At 37.4% G+C, this 21,053-nt stretch overlaps 1 protein-coding gene across 6 annotated transcripts in view; it reads left to right on the top strand.

The window, feature by feature from the left end:
* CADPS (calcium dependent secretion activator) overlaps window positions 1–21,053 on the top strand; it is a gene marked incomplete at both ends in the record, with an annotated part of 451,723 nt that overhangs the window by 278,715 nt on the left and 151,955 nt on the right. For all 6 annotated transcript variants that reach the window (XM_083355958.1, XM_083355955.1, XM_083355956.1 and 3 more), the window contains one exon: window positions 4,525–4,712. In XM_083355958.1, coding sequence (XP_083212084.1) covers window positions 4,525–4,712 — 188 coding nt within the window. The remainder of the gene's footprint in view (window positions 1–4,524; window positions 4,713–21,053) is intronic.

Genomic DNA, 21,053 nt, shown 5'->3' with positions numbered 1-21,053 from the left:
ATTGAGCTTTATTGTAGACTGGAAGAATGCAAGTTTTGTTGTAATGTCATGATTGCTGCACCTTCTAGAGTCTCCATTTAAATGAAGAAAGTCATCAATACTCAAGCGGAAGTACTAGAAAATTGGGCCACGGAGTCTGTTTTAATTTACTCATTCAGAAGTATCTGTGATTTTTTTATTATTATTATTTAATTGGAAAGCAGGATGTCAAAAACTAAACTGTCACTTTACATGATTTTTGCTGTTGTTAATTTCTGTATTTAAACACTACTCTAAATAAAAAAAATGGGAAACAGAAGAACTCAAACAATATTTCAATTTTTAGGAATGTCACGAAGATTAAATTTACTATAATTTCTTTTTAAAATGACTTCATTCTTGCATCAAATGAGAGGGTTTTTTTTAATTGAACATGAATTGTTGACTAGCATAAAGTTCATTTGCTCAAGATGCTGTGTTCCAAGTTGGCTTTTGGCAATACAGTTAACAATCTGTGAACCCCATAAATTGCTGTGGCTATAATTCAGTTATGTTTACCCCATCACTGGGATCTTCAAGGCCCCTAAACCCCTTGGAGATAATCTGCAAGCATAGGCACAGAATGGAAAACGATGCCATGTCAATGTCATGCTGATGTCCTTTTTGGTTTCTAGTAGGTTCCCGTGTCTTTCACGGGGGGGGGGGGCGGAGATGATTTCTAAATAGTAAGTAGGTAGATAGGATCACCTACTGTTCATTTTCTTCACAATCACTTCTCTCTTTCTCTCACGTCATTCTCAAGAATTGAAACTGGTAGCTCACAAAGGGCTTTGGAAAACAGAGCTGTGTCCTTGTGAAATTAGGCAGATTGATATGTGCAGCTCTTAAGTTGCAGATTAACCATTCCTTTCCTAAATTATTTTAATCTTGACTTAGAGTCCATTAGCCCTGGCTTCTGGTGTGAAAGCAGGGCCAGATTATTGGACTCTGGGGTTTGGGTGACTCTTCCCCCCACTTTTTAAGTAACTTTAACACTGATTTTTAATTCATCCTTGCCTTTTAAAAATTTTGTGTAGATCTTTTGTCTTTATATTTTATTGTACAAATATTTTATTTGTACATTGTCTGGAGTTCCTCTGGGAGGAAGATGGGTGATTGTAAAAATTGATTAAATAAAAATAAATAAGTAAAGCACTCCCTTCCTGTGGGTGTGTAACTGCCTCTAGGCTTCTTTGCAAGATATGTCTGCAGTTCAGTCTCACATGGCATCTTGCGATGAGACTGACTTGTCAGAGTCTCTGATGAGAGATAAAAATGTCCCAGATACTAACTAATTTTGAGTAAGAGAGCAGGGTTATAAAACGTGAATAAGGGGTAGACTGAGAATTATTCAACACAAACAAACAACTCAAAAAAAAAAGCTTGCAGTAAGGAGCAAGAAGAAAACAAAAATTAAAGAACAGCATTGATTAACAAATACAGAACACAACACAAAACCAACTTGAGACATTTTGATCAACCAATGGGCTTGCTATTATTCCTTCCTCTTTTTTCCTTTCGTTGTGATTTTCACAGGGGTTGCTGGCTGCTTAACTCCGATAATTTAGCTCGAATTCTGACAAAAGTTTCAGTTCTCCTTGGATCTATTTCACAGTATAGCCATAACTAGTTCAAATGTATATTCAGTTGCCTAATTGTCCCTGTGCTTTAGAAAAAAGCAAAGGAAAAAAACCATCTTCAAATGTGATTTTGAAGTACTCTTTAAGGGGGAAAATTCCCCCTTAGATTAACTAGGAGGCACTTGGTGGGAATTTGAATTGGTGAGAAATGTTGCTGTACAACTATTTTCTCTAGAATAGGCACACAAATACAGTTGGCTGCAATTTTAGCAAGTCTTTGAGCATCTTCAGTTGTAGCTTTTCCCTACCATAGTTTTCTGGAATACTCAATTCTTTTTTTTCTTCTGGAAATCACTTGCAGAGGGGGAGAGGTATTTTTTATTTTACACCCCCCCCCTTCTACCTTGCCAAAATATTATGAGAAAAAACAAAACCAACTGGATTTTTCTTAAGTAAGGAAAATGTTTTTGTTTGAGCCTTCACCTAAATACAAAATTCCAGGAGTTCTTTTGAAACGACATAAAGAAAGGAAAAAAAGGTTGCTTTTGACAAGCCATAGCCTCACTTATCCTCCGTCAGCATCTTCATTTTTTTCACACATGCGCTTTCTGGCAATAGGCGTAATAAAAGGAACTATGTCTGTTTTCCATGCCTTTGATTCTGCCCCTCATTATTTTAATCCCTTTTCAATCTGTTCTGGAGTTGGCCCAACAACGATAAGCAAATCCTTCGATGGAGTTCTTAATTGATATTTCTTCGACTCTCCTCAACAGTAGCATTTTGGCATCTAGAAAGGATTTGGTGTCATCCGAGTGGTAGAAAATATATTTTAATCTTTTCACAGCGGCTTCATTTCAAAGACGTAGCATTTGGGGTGCCAGATGGGGTGGCAAAGAAGTTGCCTAAAGGGGCAGGGCACTGATCTAGTCGCCGCAGGAACTTTTCAATTAAAAGAAGAAAGAGCTTGCAGTTTTGAAGCATTAGAAAGATATGTCTTGTCAATGGCTCAGTGTCTCTATCAATACTGATTATTTTTCAATCTGCTCCTGGAATTCTTTTGAATTCTATCTACAGAGTTTCACGTTAGGTGAGAAAAAAATCTACCTGATAAGCTGTTATGGCAATCTCCTCTAATTAGGCTTCCCGTTTTACAAAATGATAGTCTGGTGCTGTGACATGCCAGGATAGATCCATAAGGATACGCTATTGTTAATTTGTTCCTGCGTAACCTTGAAACTTCAGTATTCTAATACTTCGTAATATGTGCAACTGCCCTTGTCAATTGTTCAGCTAAAACAATAAACAGGATGGGCTGCTGAGGTTATAATGACTCTGTATTTATAATAATCCAAAGTAAAAAACAACTTCCAGTCATCCTTCAGCTATTTTCTATGGCTGTGGTGGTGAACCTATGGCACGGGTGCCACAGGTGGCACGCAGAGCCCTCTCTGTGGGCATGCATGCCTTCACCCCAGTCGTAGGCCTTCAGCTGGGTTTTATAACACCTTTTCACTTTAGGCCTCCGCCACCATGTACACAAAAAAAAAGGCTCAATCAATCAATTGCAACTTCTCATGGGGAAAAAAAGTTCTCTCAAAGTTAGAATTGATTGATTGAACTTTTTAGTCCCACCCAGTCTGCTGTTACCACTGCAGCCATGCCCACCCAAAGGGCCACGCCCACCCGGCACCCGATGATACATAAGTGGGTTTTGGGTTGCAGTTTGGGCACTCAGTCTCTAAAAGCTTTGCCATCACTGCTCTATGGTCTTCACATTGGTATATACAGCAAAACACTGAGCCATAATGAAGTTAAGAGATATATTTGTATTAGTTTTTTACCCACTTTTTCTATGAAATCCTGTCTCTCAGTTGTTGACCTAATCCCCATTGTTGATACATTCCAGAACCCATTCATATATGAATATCTGCCATTCTCACACCCCACACTCCAAATAGATATTATTTAAGATATTTACCTTCCACATTTGTAGTGACTATCATGCAACCATGTATGTGCACTTTAGTTTGCAGACTTCCATATAGAACAGGATATCAAAATGCATGAAGAACAGTGTTAGGGCCAGAGGTGCTATTCCATTTCCCACAAAAGCACATTTATCTGTAGGGAACAAAATATGTGCCATGACTATTGCTGCTTACTAGATAATTTATTTCTGTAATAAGAAAAAAGTTCTTATATAGAAATCTCTTCTTTCATAGCTAAGCAATATGCTGGATTATTTTGATCTGTTGATTTCAGTGCTCTGTTCTAAGCATGATAAAGTTTGGAGCTAATTGAGTATTTGTACATTAACAGCACTGTTTCATACACAGATATAATTCATGTTTCGTTGTTTAAAACTTCTAGCATTGTTTGGGTGAGATGATATTTTACTTTTCACTTAGGTTCTTCCAGTAGATTGGTCAAGATTTCCTTTGTAATGTAGACATCAATGTTGTGATATTCCACTTACAAGTCACTGACTCACCACTTCAATTGTCCACAAAAACAGACATCCATAGTGTGAAGGGGCAGGAGAAGCAAATAGCGCAACTAGCACAAGTTCCATATCTCAGTAGGGTATGAAGGTGCACCTATAAAAAATTGGGTTTACATGACGATATCAAGAAAAGGACAAGCAAATAGCACAACTAGGACAAGTTCCATATCTCAGTAGGGTATGAAGGTGCACCTATAAAAAAATAGGTTTACATGACGATATCAAGAAAAGGACAAGTTGATTTTTCCAACCAAAATCTAGTTGTACAAAGCTGGATGGCTTCTAAACATTCCTGTTTTAATTTATGTATTCAACATAAATATTTCATTTCCATTCCTAATTTCATTTTCATAAATTGTGGTCTGGTGTGTCTTTTTTTAAAAAAATCTACATTTAACACAAACTTTCTCTATTTACCTACAGGGCTGGTTTAGCCCTGGCCAAGTCTTTGTCCTAGATGAATACTGTGCACGTAACGGAGTCAGAGGCTGTCACAGGCATCTTTGCTACCTTGGTGATTTGCTTGAAAGAGCAGAAAACGGAGCAATGATTGACCCCACCTTACTACACTACAGTTTTGCCTTTTGTGCATCACATGTTCATGGTAACAGGTAAGGTGGACCAGGTGTGTCTCAGCCATTTTGGTAATGTTGCTTTTTGAAATGCTGGTTTCTTTGGATAATGCATAACTATACTCATAATTTACGTTCTTTACTATATGGGAAATAGTATTTAGTTCTTCTAAAACAAAAAGTAACCAAACAAAACCGAAGTCCATCTGGATTCAGACCTTTCAATACTTGCATCACTTTGAAAAGACCATAAATTAAAGAATTCTGCCAAAGAAGAAACAGTTGAATAAATTCATTTATTGAGATAAGGAATTGGATGTGCTAAATCAATATAAAAATGCAGATTAAGAACTTCTCATCTTTTTTTATTTTAGTAATTGTGGGAGTACAACAAATGCTCACTTTTGATGCTCTTGTAAATAATTTCTGCACTGCAATTGGTTCAAGAATTATATTTTAGGTTTGAGAATGATGGAGAAAAACTCAAAACCTGGAAAAAAATATTTCAATCAGTTAAGAATTTGTAGACATTTGAATCCTTTGATTGCATCACAATAAGATGCAAAAGGTAAATGAGATGTTAGTAGCTGTCTTCCTTTTCTTCAGATCCTTAGCAATAATTTAAGGACTCTCTCAAATGCTTTGCAGGACTTAAGAGAGAAAATAAAGTTACACAAGAACATTTTGTGCTGCATGGGGTTTGTCAACAGGAATAATACTTTATGAGATCTTAACTCATGGAGATCAACTAAATGCTCATAAAATCTCTTCACAGTTTAATATATAATAGACACAAAATTACAAAGAAAAAGAAAAAGATTTTGGAGTCAGGGTTTCGAAGACATAGCCTCATCCCCATCCCCTTCTTTGTGTGGGATGAACACTTGGAAAATGCATTAACTTCTGTAATCCAATATGTTCATTCTGCTTACTTCTTAAGCTTCTACATCATGATTACAGAATAACGAGAACACAGAATTCCTTCCACACCAGCATAACGGTGTGCAGCAATTTTATATACCTCTTTACTTTGATTGGACCGTGGAAGCTGCCATTGTATCCTAAAGCCACCATTTCTAAATGCCTTAGCGACAATGGATGGCCCATGTTTTAGGCTGCATCAGGTTCCCTTTGTATTGAGACTTGCATGCTTATAGACTCAACATTTATTGCATCTGCCTTGTTATGCCAGTTAACCTTGCTGTAACAGATCAGAGTTAAATTCAAACTGAGATTGCTTTTTTTTAAAAAAAAATTTATACTTTCAAACTTGTTTCAGAGTTTGACAATCACGTCCATTTTAAAGCTGAAACTGTATAGACTGGTATAACATTCTGTGCACCGATGGTTTTAATTTTTTTTTTGGAAGTTGCATTCTATACAGTGAGATTTCACACTCTGTTCTACATATGCTACTGCATAACAGAGTGTTATAAAATAATGAAGTGTTTTGTAAGCTCCCTGGTAAACATCATCATGAATTATTATACACATTGCTGGTATTTTACATTGTATGGCTGCCACTCAAGTCACAGTTCGCTCGATCCATCTCGTTAGGTTACAGCACTCGGCTTGCCTTATTTTCTTTGTGGCTCTGATTTCCTTTTCTTCTTTTGCTGACAAATTGTTGGCATCTATTGTTATCATTTTATTGTTTAACATTTAATTTTTAGCTTGTTTTCTTTCATTTCTTCTGTTACAACACCTTGTTGCTTTCATTTTCTGTTTCGCTATCCTTATCTTTTTTTATGTTTTAATTTAAAACTCAACATCTCCAAAGTCAAACAATGGAACAGATACTTGGTGTCATACAGCCAGTTGCAAATAACCCCCCAGCCTCTGAGGTAGAGGCCAGAAAGGATTCCAAAAGGGAGTCCAAAAAGAGGAAAGATAACAAAACTCAGCCACCTCCAGAACAAAAAAGGTAAGGAATAGTAGTTTAGTGGATGAAACCTTAATATAGGATCTAGAGGAATTTATGTCTTATTGATTTGAAATACTTGGGCAGTTCGGCCTTATAGGAGATAGATTAATGTAGAAAGATTAAATACAAAATTGCAGCACTCAGTGCTTTTTTTGTAAAAGAAAAAGGTGCCGGAACTCACACATGTCATACAACCCGCCTTGCCTACCCTACAAGGTTCCATCCCAAAAAGGTGCCGGAACGCCGTTCTGAGCGTTCTATGAGGAAAAGAGCCCTGGCAGCACTTAATAAAATGCACACATTTCTTAACTCAAAAGTTAAGAATTGAGATCTATAACAATTAGCCCAGCATAATGCAATTCATATTTGGCACCGTGGTATCTTCAGAACCAGCCTCTTTAGTTAGGATTGACTTACCTGACACAAATACCCAGAGAGAGGATACTTGTAATCAGGGAGCTGGTGTAGAAGACCTCCAAGGTCCCTTCAACTCTGTTATTCTGTTAAATGGAGAGGAACCCAGGAGTGGGTACTTCTTATAATAGCCCCCATGTTAAAGAATAGCCTGCGGTGGAATGTAGTCAGGAATTGCAGGAGAGGGGAGAGAAGGCAAAGAGACAGCAGAGCTTGGAAGGACTGGTGGGCAGGAAGAGAGCAAGGTTGAACCCTCCCTAGCAATTCACAGAGTTTATCTATAGTTATCGCAGGTGATTGCTTTATTCTGGCAAGTTTCTGTTAGTAAGTGAGCAACAATAAAGGTACTATTCACACGTAGTTCTTGGTTCTCTGGACCTGACATGGCCTCTCCTAAGAAATTAGAGTTGTCCCGACCTTGTTAGGAATTCTAGCAGCAGGTTCAGTGATTGGATAATGCCATTGGTATCTCATATAACTATACAATGTTTTATTTTGTTTATTTTCATTACACTGTTTTTGATTTTATATTATTTTTCTGTAATTGTTCTAAGTGTACGCTAACCAAGCCTCCCATGATTGCAGTGGTTCAGAAATCTAATTTAAAAAATGAAGCAACATAATATACAGTATGCGTAACCAAAATGACTCAACAAGTCATGTGTGTTCAGAAAATTCTCCCTTGTGTGAGTGCCAACCTGTTTCATCTGCGGACACACATTTGAGACACTGTGCCTCTCTGCTTGGATTCAAAGATGTGTGAATAAAATGTTTTTGAGCTGTTTTGTGTGAGCTCTTGGGCAAGATTTCTCACAGTATAGCAATGTCATAGCTGTTATTTTGCAGGATTGAAAAGCCTGTTAAATAAGGCTGTCGCAGGTAAACCTGGATAGTGGAGAGTTACAAGGACTTGCTGAAACACTTTTACAAAAAAAATGTACAGAAGTTTGCGCAAATGATAGATCTCTTCAATTTAGTCAGAAAGAAGAATCCCATAAGTAGAAGTCTAAATCACTGTGTATACATCATTGCTGTTGCTGGAAAAGATCAGAAGTTTCATATTTATGAGATGAGTTAGAGAGAGTCACTAAATATCATCCATATTCACAAGACCTGAGCCAGTGGGACATGTATTTTTCTAACACTTTTTATCCTACTGATTTGGATGAGGGGATAGATGGGGAACTCATCAAATTTGCAGACGACACCAAGCTGGCAGGAATAGCCAACACTCCAGAAGTTAGGCGTAAGATACAGGAGGATCTGGACAGACTTGAACATTGTGCACTATTTAACAAAATGAAATTCAGTGGTGAAAAAAGTAAGGTTCTACAATTAGGCAAAAAAACCCAAATATACAGGTATAGTATAGGTCACAGGTCTGCAACCCGCGGCTCCGGAGCCACATGTGGCTCTTTCAGCCATCTCCTGCGGCTCCCAGTCCTCTGCCATGTGCAGTCCCCAAAAAAAGTGGGACTAAAAAAGTTCAACCAATCAATTCAAATATGCAGGGTAGGTGCATATCTCGCCTTGGCTCCACTCTTCAGTCAAACCCTGTTCTGCACATGCACGCATGTACGCGCATGCGCACACATTTTTTGCGGCTCCCAGTTTTTCCTTTTGTGAGGGAACTGGTTCCGAGTGGCTCTTTCACTGTTTCAGGTTGCTGACCCCTGGTATAGGTGGTACCTTGCTGACAGGGTGATGTGTCTGCTTTTTAGTGTGCTGTCTAGATTTGCCATGGCTTTCCACCCCAGGAGCAAGCGTCTTTTAATTTCTTGGCTACAGTCCCCATCTGCAGTGATCTTGGAGCCCAGGAAAATAAAATCTGTCACTACCTCCACTTCGTCCCCATCTATTTGCTAGGAACTGAGAGGGCCAGATGCCATGATCTTGGTTTTCTTAATGTTAAGTTTCAACCCAAGTTTTGCACTCTCCTTCTTCACCCACAACAGGAGGCTCTTTAGTTCTTCTTCACTTTCTGCCATTAGAGTGGTATCATCTGCATATCTTAGGTTGTTGATATTTCTTCCGGCAATCTTAATTCCAGCTTTGGCTTCATCTAGCCCTGTCTTTCTCATGATGTGCTCTGCATATAAGTTAAATAGGCAGGGCGACAGTATACAGCCTTGCCGGACTCCTTTCCCAATTTTGAACCAATCAGTGGTTCCGCGTCCAGTTCTCACTGTTGCTTCTTGGCCCACATATAGGTTTCTCAAGAGAGAAATAAGATGGTCTGGTATACCCATCTCTTTAAGAACTTGCCACAGTTTGTTATGATCCACACAATCAAAGGCTTTAGCATAGTCAATGAAGCAGAAGTAGATGTTTTTCTGGAACTCTCTAGCTTTCTCCATGATCCAGCGTATGTTGGCAATTTGATCTCTAGTTCCTCTGCCGCTTCGAAATCCTGCCTGTACTTCTGGTAGTTCTCGATCCACATACTGCTGGAGTCTGGCTTGTAGGATTTTAAGCATAACTTTACTAGCATGAAAAATGAGTGCAATGGTGCGATAGTTTGAACATATCGTTTTGCCTTTTGGTACTGTCCACTTTTATGGCTTATATAATTAGGGCCTTGTTAGGAACTAGGATTGTTCAAATGAGTGCAAGTTTATTCCATGTTACCTCTAAACAAGAATCTGAACTACTAATGGGCAAGGCAAATTGGTGGCAGATAAGAGGGTCAAAGGAATTCCAGAAGGGCTGGACTTAGATCTTTTGTTGGTAAGAAGAGACTCTAAACTGATGGCACACTTTACCCTTTCCTCGGCTTCAGCCTTGTCATCTCTTATGGGCCTGTAATTTAATAATCTGTGAGCCAAAAAACATGTTATCCTTATTGCATAGAAGTAGCTGTGTTGGTGACTCCGGTATGAAAGGAGACATACAGATGGAAAGTGCTTTTGTTACTTCTCATAGCTACATGGGAGAGGAACATACTTCAAAAGGTGTAAGCAGGGGGTGGAAAGGAACAACATTCTCTGCACATGCTGCAGTTTCCATGGAATCCCTGAAACCACTATACAGTGGTTGTATACTATAAGGGACGCGGTGGCTCAGTGGGTTAGGACGCTGAGCTTGTCGATCAGAAGGTCGAATCCCGAGTGCCACGTAACAGAGTGAGCACCTGTTACTCGTCCCAGCTTCTGCCAACCTAGCAGTTCGAAAGCACGTAAAATTGCAAGTAGAAAAATAGGGACCACTATGGTGGGAAGGTAACAGCATTCCGTGCGCCTTTGGCGTCTAGTCATGCCAGCCACATGACCACAGAGATGTCCTCGGACAAGCGCTGGCTCTTCGGCTTTGAAACGGAGATGAGCACCGGCCCCTAGAGTCGGAAACGACTACAACACATGTGCAGGGGAACCTTTACCTTTACCTTTATACTATAATTATACACTATACAGTGATAGTTTCTGCCAGGAATTTCAAGGATCTTCCAAATGCTTTGAAGGCAAAGTTGATGTGTAATCTATGGTCTTCTTAGTCAGCAATGACTTTCATCTTGCTACGGGTGGGATCATAATGACTTCAGCTATGGCAAAAAAGATGTGCAAATCCCTGAATGTTGTCCTGTTTTTTTGGTGTGTGTTTCACTTGAGCAGAGTATGGATATAATCTAGAATCTGGCTGATGCAAATTTTACTCTAATGAGGGATACCAAAATTTCCAAGATTTATATAAAGGCAAAGTTGGCACTAATTGTTGGCTCTGATTGGTTAATGAAATATTTACACGACTGCTCATAATAATAATGATGATGATAATAATAATAATAATAATAATAATAATAATAATAATAATAATAATAATAATAATAATAATAATAATAATAATATATACACACCTGAATTGTTTCAAATTCAGGGTGGGATATACATTTAAAATGCCAGCACATTACATATTGGATGACTTTGTTTATGAAGTAAGCTAAATTCTGCCAAACCTGGCATTATTTTTCACTCCGACTTCTATATCAGTACATTCCATATGAAGCTCTGACAACATTTAGAGGCAAAAATACGATTTTTTTAAAAAAGTGGGGGAACAAGTGCTTATGCACAGATCCACTTATAGATGTTTTAAAATTCCAATTTCCATATTCCATTAATTATTTTTAATTTTCTTTCCATCTGTATTTTAAATTTCAGGCTTGTTTTCTCTGGTAAAAGTGTATTAATATGGCTTTCCCTAAAAATAAGATTTGCTATAGGAATATGATGCTTTAAGTAATGATGGTCAAAGAGAATCAGTTCTTTGTGGCTTGTTATCAGTTCTTCATATAAACCTTAGACAGTGACGGAGCTGATGTAGCCTGTCTGTTTCTGCTCTCTCTGTGTGTAAGGTCAGACAACGAGAGGACAGTAGCTTGCAGTCAGTGAAAAAGTGCAGAAAGACTGTGATTCAGATGGTGCAGGACAGCCCAAAGGTCAGGACTGACAAAATGAATGACAGGCAATTGGAGGAGAGTAACTAACTAGATGCTGTCCAAGGTCCTACTTCATGAATACAGCCCAGTTATCAATGCAGAACAATGAGAAAATGGCTTCTATTTGAAATTCCCCTCAGGAAACTTCCAATAGGAAATTCTGTGGACTGTGTGCCATATTTTCTGAATAGTACACCAAACTCAGAGCACTGGATGCATTCAGACTCTAGAAATAGAGTGTTACAAATTCATCATTTAGGTGTTTTGTTCTGAGAAGCAGAATAATAATTTCCAGTGGGTACTTGAATACGCTTTATTCTGATTGTTCTTCTATTTGATTAAAACAAATGTAGTGTCTTGTTCTTGAAATACACACACATATACACACACACTGTATAGATATACTGTCTCTGTATATATATTAATATACGTACATACAGACATACATTCCTTTTTGTACTTTTTCTTTTGGTCAAAACTTCTGAAAACAAAAAAAAAGTCTAAACCACAGAAACTTTCCTTTCCTTTCTACATGTACATTGCTGAGACTAGGAGAGAGAATATGAATGAATTTGTATCTTGGGGTCAGTGTTGACATATTGACAATTGCCTGGACAAATCTCTGCAATTTTCTTGGCAATATTGTTGGAAGTAGTTTGCCTTTGCCTCTTTCCTAGGGCTGAGTGAAAGTGACTGTCCCAAAGTCTGAGGTGGCTTTGTACCTCAGACTTACTGATTCCTGGTTTCTAGTCTGATGCCTTAACCCAGAGGCCCCCAACCGTGGCAACTTTAAGACTTGTGGACTTCAACTCCCAGAATTCTGGGGGTGAAGTCCACAACTCTTAAAGTTACCAAGGTTGGAGAACCCTGCCTTAACCCACACCAGTGATGGTGAACCGATGACATATCAAAGGTGACATGCCAAAACATTTTGAGTGACACACCAGCATTCAACATCACCCAACAATTATTCTTGAAAGGAGGCTACGTTCTTGCACAATTTTCAGAGGCTGCAGAGTGTAAGCAAGAATGGGATGAGCTTTTGCATGCCTTCAAAGCCTCCAAAAAGTTGCACAAAAAAGGGTGTGCTTTCATGTGTGTTTTAGATGCTACAGAGGCCATGGAAAGAGCATTCTCCAAAGCTGCTTCAAGAACAGGTTTCTCTAGTGTGGGAAGCCAGCCCGCCCCCCCACCACCGCTCAGAAAAAAATATTTTTGGAAATATTTAAAAGGCAGAATATATTTCCCTAAAAATATATCAACAGAACACTGCCTGAAGATAAGCAATGGGTGGCTGGGGATCACACACATGAGTGGAGTGTAATTTTTAAAAATAAATTTAATATACCGTATAAGGAAGTTTTTCTGTTTTGTTGAGTGGGGGGGCTGGGGATGTGGCATGCCCGCAGAGTCAAATTAAGCATTTCCAAATTTTTCACATGCTAAGCCCAAAAGGTTCACCATCACTGCTCTAGGTTAAGTGCACACACATGCGCACATACACATAATGTACCTGCATACCCATTTTGACATTTAGATCATACTAGATTCTTTTTTATGTTAGGACACTCCTGTGTATTAACTTTGCTTATTTCATGAAAGTCACATCAGAGATGAAAATTGTAGGAATCAAAGTGCTGGACAGAACATAGGTTTGATTGGATTCAGCAAGGTTCTTCCATTCAACTTGAGTTATGGAAAGGTACATAGCAGAAATAGCATGGGCATCCTAAATAATTCAAGGCAGGAAAACTTGGATAAAGATCAGCCATCTTAAAAGCCAAGCACAAATAAACATTGTGACAATTGCCTTCAGGAAGGAGGCCCATGGACTGCCATGGTGATGCAATTGCAACACATTGGGCAAGAGTTGGGCTAAACCAGATTTGGTTGTGCATATTAGGAGCAACCTGCTTTCATTTTTTTCCCACTAACAACTTCCTGTCTGATGTGATGTGGTTTTTTTAACCCAAACAATATGGCTGGGCATATAACAAAGCAGCTATCTGGACATACATTGTAATAGTCACAGGTCTTGTAAATCATTTATGCTATAAAATATTTTCAAGGGGGTAAAGATGTGTGGAAAGGAGAAAAATCCAAGAATTTATCCTTTAAATCTATTCCAAATTAGGTATTCATTTGAGTGGGACATCCAAAATGGGAGAGGTGATCATGAAAAGTACAAAAGTCACTATATGATTATTTTAGAGCCATACTGGGACAAAGTAATGTAAAAAAACCCCATAATGTCTATTTCCAATGGCAAACAGTTTGATTTATTTTTAATTTTAAAAGAAATGATTCTGATCTATTTGCTTTTAGCTGCGTACCTAGCTCAGCAAGGCATCCACGTACAATTAGACCAGGGCATGGTGAGGGAGATGGAGTTTCTCAAAAGAAATAGTGGCCTTAGAACCCCAGATCCTAACTGTAATTTATAATTAACCTTGTGACTTGCACAAAGAACTCGTCTAAAGAAAATATAGTCTTTGCTATAAGCATGTTCCTTGGTAAGCTTTAAAAACATTTCCATTCTGTTATTAGAATTAGGGTATAAAATTGAACAGATTTAAGAGAATTCGTTTCTCATCTATAATATGTCTATATTGGGTTTTTTTTTAAAAAAATCAATGATTAAAAACCTATATTACAAATGCACTATCAATTGTAATGCTACCCTTTTTTAGCATAACACCCCCTCCTCCTTTTTCTTCTCCATACCCTCATCTGTACATTGTCATACTAATTTCTTTGGCAGGATTCAAGCAATATGAAATGAGGAAAAAAATCTGTTACTGTTGAAATATGTCATATTTTTATTATACAGGGTGACCTAAATTCTTAGTGAGATGCCTATATTGCTTTTGCTCTAATTATTGATGTGATTGAATGGAGGTTTAGAGACACTAGAAGTTATATATTATTTTATCTGATATTGATATATATATGTATATATATATATATATATATATATATATATATATATATATATATATACATATATATATATATATATATATATATATATATATATATATATATATATATATATATGTTTAAGTATTTGTCAAGGCTTTTTGAATCTCAGATAAAGGGTATGACTAACTGATGAGAACAAAATGAGTTCGAAATGATCATCTTAGCCTCCCAAATTCTTTATTAGCAATTTGAATAATTTGCATATATATATATATATAATTTCTGTCGTTTACCCCTGTAAAATTCAAATACCATATAAGCACACATTTCTGATTCTATATGGAAAGCAAATATAAAATTTCAGTGATCAAATTATTATATTAACAGAAGGTACTGGCCAGTAATAGGAATTAGAATTTAAGAGTTTTTTCCCCCAAAAGATTGTGAATAGCCTTCAGCAAGAGAAAGTGCAACTCAAAAGAGAAAAAAAATCAAAGATCAGAATACCCCTAAATTTGCAGTTAATGGTGATCATTTAACTACATTTAGATTATGTTCCCCTGATTGGTAATGATCACATATCTGCATGTTCAAGTATGTACAGTAATACTGAATGAAATATTTTTAATTTAAGTTTAATCCCTGCAGTTAATTGCTGCATGTATTGTTTTCCTTCTGGATAGATGAGTAGCAGCATTTAGCATCACTAGTGAAATCGAAAGATGTGCAGCTGGATGATAGTGTTTTAAATCTGACCAAAAAAAATTGGAAGTATTATTCTTTCTGACATGGATAAAGATTGGGGATTGTGAGGAGAGTAAAGATGACAGAACTGGTGCTAACCACTCTAACAAGAACTTGAAAAGCAGCTGACATGACATCTTTCCTATCATACTGCCGAAAATGTCAACTTTGTGAAGGACAGTGAGAAAACGGTTTGCCGAATATCTCAAAGGTAGATTCAAGAGATGTTCTTCATGTCAGATGTAATATAGTCCAGAGCTATTTGAGAAAGGAAGTTCTTATAGTTGTGATGGCTCTTAGTTGTCAGATCCTGCCAGACATCCAAATAGCTCTGAAAATGCTTACAGTGGAGCTTAAGTCTTACGTTTTCTCAATTTAGGATGAACAGCAATCAATATCACTGTTATATAATATTATTGCTTGCACTATTATTACAAGCGTACACACTGGGAACTTGTTGGAACAAAAATATAATTTTCACCATATAAATCCCAGTTTCGTAATTACAGATAGATTTGGGGCCAATGAATTTATCCAAGATATTGCAAGAGGAATTTTGGTTACCTAGAATTGCAAAAGTTGTACATTCAGCAAAAATGTATCTTTATTTCACGGTCTGGTCCAGATTTATTTGTTTGGAACATAACATGCATTAGCATCATCTAGAAGAGAAATTATTACCAGTATAGAATTTGCTGTCGGTTATTCTTAATTTGCATTCAGTCCTGGATTTACAATAATTCATTAAGTGACTGTTCAAAGTTACAACATTACTGAAAAAAAGTGATTTACAACGATTGCAAAATCCCCATGGTCACATCATCAAAATTCAGACTGTTGGCAATTGACTCTCATTTATGACAAATGCAGTGTCCTGGATTATCTGATCCCCTTTTGCCGCTTTCTGACAAGCAAAGTCAATGGGGAAACCAGATTCACTTAACAACCATGTTACTAACTTAACAGCTGCAATGGTTCACTTAACAACTGTGTCAAGGAAAGTCATAAAATGGGGCAAAACTCACTTAACAAACATCTCACTTAGCAACATAAATTTTGGGCTAATTGTGGTCGTACATCAAGGATTACCTGTATATTGTTAGGTGCATCACTACAGTTGATATCAATTCTTTGCAAGGCCTTTTTGAGTAAAAAGTTGGAATATCCCTTGAAAAACAATTGTTTAGCAAACCAATTGCTATGAGTCTTCAAGAATATTAAAATTCTTTTATGATCTTAAAGAGACTAATTCAACAATAGATTTTCTTTCGTTTACCAAGCACCTGTTTTAAAAGAACCAATTGTCAATATTGAAAATATAACCTGGGGGAAGAGGAAGGACAATTATATGATACGGGCTTCCTGTTAGCATATTTTTTTAATTTTCTTTTTACAATTTTTATAAAGTTGAAGTAAAAGCTGCATCGAATCTTTGGAACTGGCAGCACAGAAACCCATCAATAAATAAAAAGATTGCCAAGCCAAGCAAATAAGTACATGTAAATTAAGTCCATAAGATTAAACAACCAGATAAGTATCGTTCATTTTGTTACTCCTGAAGACTAAGATACATTAATCATTCCTCACTAAATAAGTTCTCTCCTTATCAGTTAAATTTTAGGTCTGCTTTCTTTCTTTGCTTTTTAGTATTTTTATCACATTTTTTCATATTAATCAACAGGGCAAACAGCTTTAAAAATGGGGGGAGGGGGCTAATACAATTTTTGATTGAATTAAAGAATCCCGTTTTCCAGGTTAAAAAAATAATAAGGTGCTGGTTCTTACCTATAAAGCCCTATATGGCTTAGGCCCGGGTTACTTGCAGGACCGTCTGCTGCCAGGAACAACTTCCCATCGCCCTGTGCGCTCACACAGGGAGGGCCTCCTCAGGGTACTGTCAGCTAGACAATGTCGGCTGGTGACCCCCAGGGGGAGGGCCTTCTCTGTGGGGGCACCTGCCTTGTGGAATCAGCTCCCCTGGGAGCTCTGGATGGCCCCAGATCTCCAGTCCTTTCGTCGTGACCTCAAGACATACCTTTTCCAAAAGGCCGACCTGGACTGATGATAAGGGTTTTTAATTATGTTTTTAATGTTTTTATTGGTTTTAGTGGGGCTTTGTGATAGTTTAATTTTTTGTAAAATATTTGTATTCTGTATTTTATTGTTGTTAGCCTCCCTGAGTCCTTCGGGAGATAGGGCGGCATATAAGTCCCATAATTAATTAATTAATTAATTCTTGAATTCCATACAAAAAGCTTGGAAATTCTTGCTACAATATAGCCAGATTTATCAATTTTTCAAGGATGGTGGGAATAGCAAAAATGACTACTCTTCCATTTTATAAATCCTGGAATGTGTTCAGTTTCTGGCTTTTGATCAGTGGAATGGAAAAACTGATCCATGTTATTTTATGTTTTGAAGGCTTATTGATGCACCTAAACATTGGGCTGAATGATTTTTTAGACTTAATGTTTTTGAATTCTTTTTGTTTTCTTTTTTTCTATGTTTCTTCTTTTAGGAAATTAGGAAGGACTAATGTGAAACTGACACACTCACAATGTGAAAAGTACAAAAATTGGAGTGTAGAGTGGGGTGATGAGATTCTTTACTTCCGTGTCCAATTTAAAATGCTAGACCCAAAATATTTTTTCAAATATCACATACAGTAGGTCCTTCTCTGTTTACCAACTCTAGATGCACAGTCCCTATATGGCTTGCCAAATTATCAAGATATTTGACTCAAAAATAATAAAGGGATCTCTTCCACTACCACCCAAGTTGCACACATAAAAGTCAATAAGAATCCATAGTCAGAACTAATTTTTGTTCTCCTTACCCAACAGAGAGGTCTTCAACCTATTCAGAACTTTGTGAAGTTCTGAGGGAGAACAGTTTTTGTATGTCTCTTTTCAATCATAATCTGCCTGTTTTGAGTCAGCTTTGGAAAGAGATGGCTTTAGAGGTTATCAGAACATGGCATAGAGCTTCCACAACCAGATCAAACCCTTCCTTCAATCTTAAAAGGGAAATCTCATTCCTCCTGTGACCCCTAGAAAGCATTTGAAGAACCCAAAACACTATAGTCTAAATAGCAATAAGCTTCCACATCATAATATTTCAGGATATGCCAGTGTTTATTTAGAAATCATATTTTTCATCTGGTCATTGTTCAGTTGCTAAGTCGTGTCTGATTCTTCACAACCCCATGGGCCACCGGATATCAAGCCATGCTGTCCTCCACAGTCCTTACAAACTCAAGCCCACGGGGTCAACGACACTATCTAACCAATTCTTTCTTTCCCAACATCAGGGCCTTTTCCAGTGAGACCTCTAATCTCGTGTGGTGGCCAAAGTATTTGAGCTTCAGCTTCTGTCTTTCCCAAACAACAGTCAGGGTAGATTTCCTTTAGGATTGAGTGATTTGACCTCCTTGCCATCCAAGGAATTCTCAAGAGTCTTCTCAAACAATTCGAAAGCCTTAATTCTTCAGCACTCAACCTTCCTTATGGCCCAACTGCTGCTACTACTTTAACTATATTTCATTCAGTGATTCTGGTTTTATAAACATGCAGCTGAAGAATTCGAAGCCTACAGTATTTTAAATATTAGGTTCCCTCAGTTGTTCCTGAGATTTTTCTTTAATTTTTTTGTCTGAAAAAGAAAATACCAGACTATTTTTGGAAAAGAGTACATAAGATTCCCACAGAGACTTTTTTTTAATTAATGCTTAGTGAAATATATATATAGTAGTATCTGTGATTTCCACAGGAGCAGAAAGATTTTTTCAAACAGGTTAGCACATATCAAACACTGTGGGCATTTACAGTGTTCTATTAGTAGAATCATCATTCTAATTTGGCTATGCACTGTGCACATGATTCATGGCTTTGCTGTAAAAAGACCAGAAAAATTAAAGCTTTCAATACTGTTTTTATAAAATGTTTGCACCTGTCCAATTATGATTATTAAATTATTGATAATTTTAATAAAACATGGCAGAATAATGCCCTTATTAGGATCATTCAAAGATCACCAGCCACTCTTCAGGCTATATCAAATACAGACAACAGCTTCCATTAGCCTTATACAGCATGGCTGATGGAAATACAAAGGTTGTAGTCTGATAGTGGATGGGTGATCATGATGTGATTTCATAGAATCACAGAGTTTATTTATTTATTTAGGACTCGGGGCGGTGTACAGGGCAATTAAAACACTATATACAACACATAATATACAAAAATTAAAATAGATTAAACCAAGTAGCCCTAAACAATAAAACACATTCTAAAAATTTAAAATTTAAAATCTAAAACCCCAATCCCTCAGTCCAGGCTGGCAAGTTCAAATAGCCAAGTCGTCAGGTCGCGGTGAAAAGAGCGAAGGTCGGGAGCCATCCGGAGCTCAACAGGAAGCTGGTTCCAGAGGGCAGGCACGCCCACAGAGAATGCTTTCCCCCTGGGGGCCGCCAGTCGACATTCCCTGACCGACGGCACCCTGAGGAGGCCCTCTCTATGGGAGCGCACAGGACGATGGGAAGTTAACGCCGGCAAAAGGTACTCCCGTAAATAATAAATAAAAGGTACCCTGGAGTGTGGGAATCCTCAGATTATTCCAGCCCTATGACTATCCAACTTTATTATTGTAATAATAATAATAATAATAATAATAATAATAATAATAATAATAATAATAATAATAATATGTACCTGCAAACCATCAGTCACGAAGCACCCACAGCTTCACTGATTGACTGCTGTCATTATCAGAATTCTTGTCCTACCATCAACCTCTATGATAGCCTCTTTCCTTTAAGGATTGTCTCCCTTTCATATCTCCCTTTAGCCTTCTCTTCTTTATATGAATATCCAATTCCTTAACTACTCTTCATAGGACTTAACTTCCAATCCCCTCATCACCTTTGTTGCTCTTCTCTGGAGTCTTTCTAGTTTTTCAGCATCCTTCTTGAATTGTGGTGACCCAAACTGGACCAAATATTCTAGGCGCAATATGGCATAAAGAAAATATAATTTGAGGAATAGATAAAATGTAGCTTCACAATAAAAATGAATATTTTTGTTGATGTGTCATTTCATGATGGGGACAGGATTGATTTGTCATCTAATCTAGTAAGAAACCTATACTACAAGTTTATCATAAGGTAATATTTGGACTGAATATGATCCTCTGCCTTATGAACCCTTGTTGTACTAAGATTTTTGAGGATGGGTGCCTTTATTCTTAAATTCGGATAACCCAATTTTCTGGTTTTGTCTTCCAGCAGCAATGAATGTTGCTGAAAATCTGGAGGAGTGTCCCATCTTTCTTAATTTTTTTTTTCACACTTGCCAGTGGGTGGAATACAAACTCTCATAAGGATAATAGGAAGGTTAATAAATCCTCTGCAAGTCAGCACTCTCAACTGCCAGATTCTTTTTTCTCAAGGATCTGCATACTAGCACAATGGAGGTACCTTGAGATGTGAACATTTCAGCTCCTCTCAGTTAATTATTAATAGAAACATAATAAAGATCATCCTAAATTATAATAAAAATTCACTGAGTAGTAAAACCAAAGCTAATTACAAAAATGCAAGGGTTATGCATGGGTGGTGAAACATTAGATTTCCGTGACAGTAGCTATGTTATCCAAAAAAGAGAAAGGATTACACAGTATGACTCAGGTACCAACTAAAGCTGGTGTTTAGGTATTTTATTTTAAGTAAGCACAGGATTGGAAAGAGCAGTGGCAAATGAGGGTCAGTTTAACCCAGTGGCTCTCTTCTAGAGTAAGAGCCTTTGGTCTGAATTTGACAAATCTACAAGTTGTTTTGACTAACACAGTTCCAGTTCCATTTTGCTTGAAAACAAACCCTACTGAGCTTGTTGAGGCCATTTCCAAAGCAAAGGTTCCCACCTTATTATGACAAACTGAAGAAAATGGA

Source organism: Vipera ursinii (genome assembly GCF_947247035.1).
Source record: "Vipera ursinii genome assembly, chromosome: 2".
Lineage (NCBI taxonomy): Eukaryota > Metazoa > Chordata > Lepidosauria > Squamata > Viperidae > Vipera > Vipera ursinii.
This window is presented reverse-complemented; position numbering and strand designations above follow the sequence as displayed.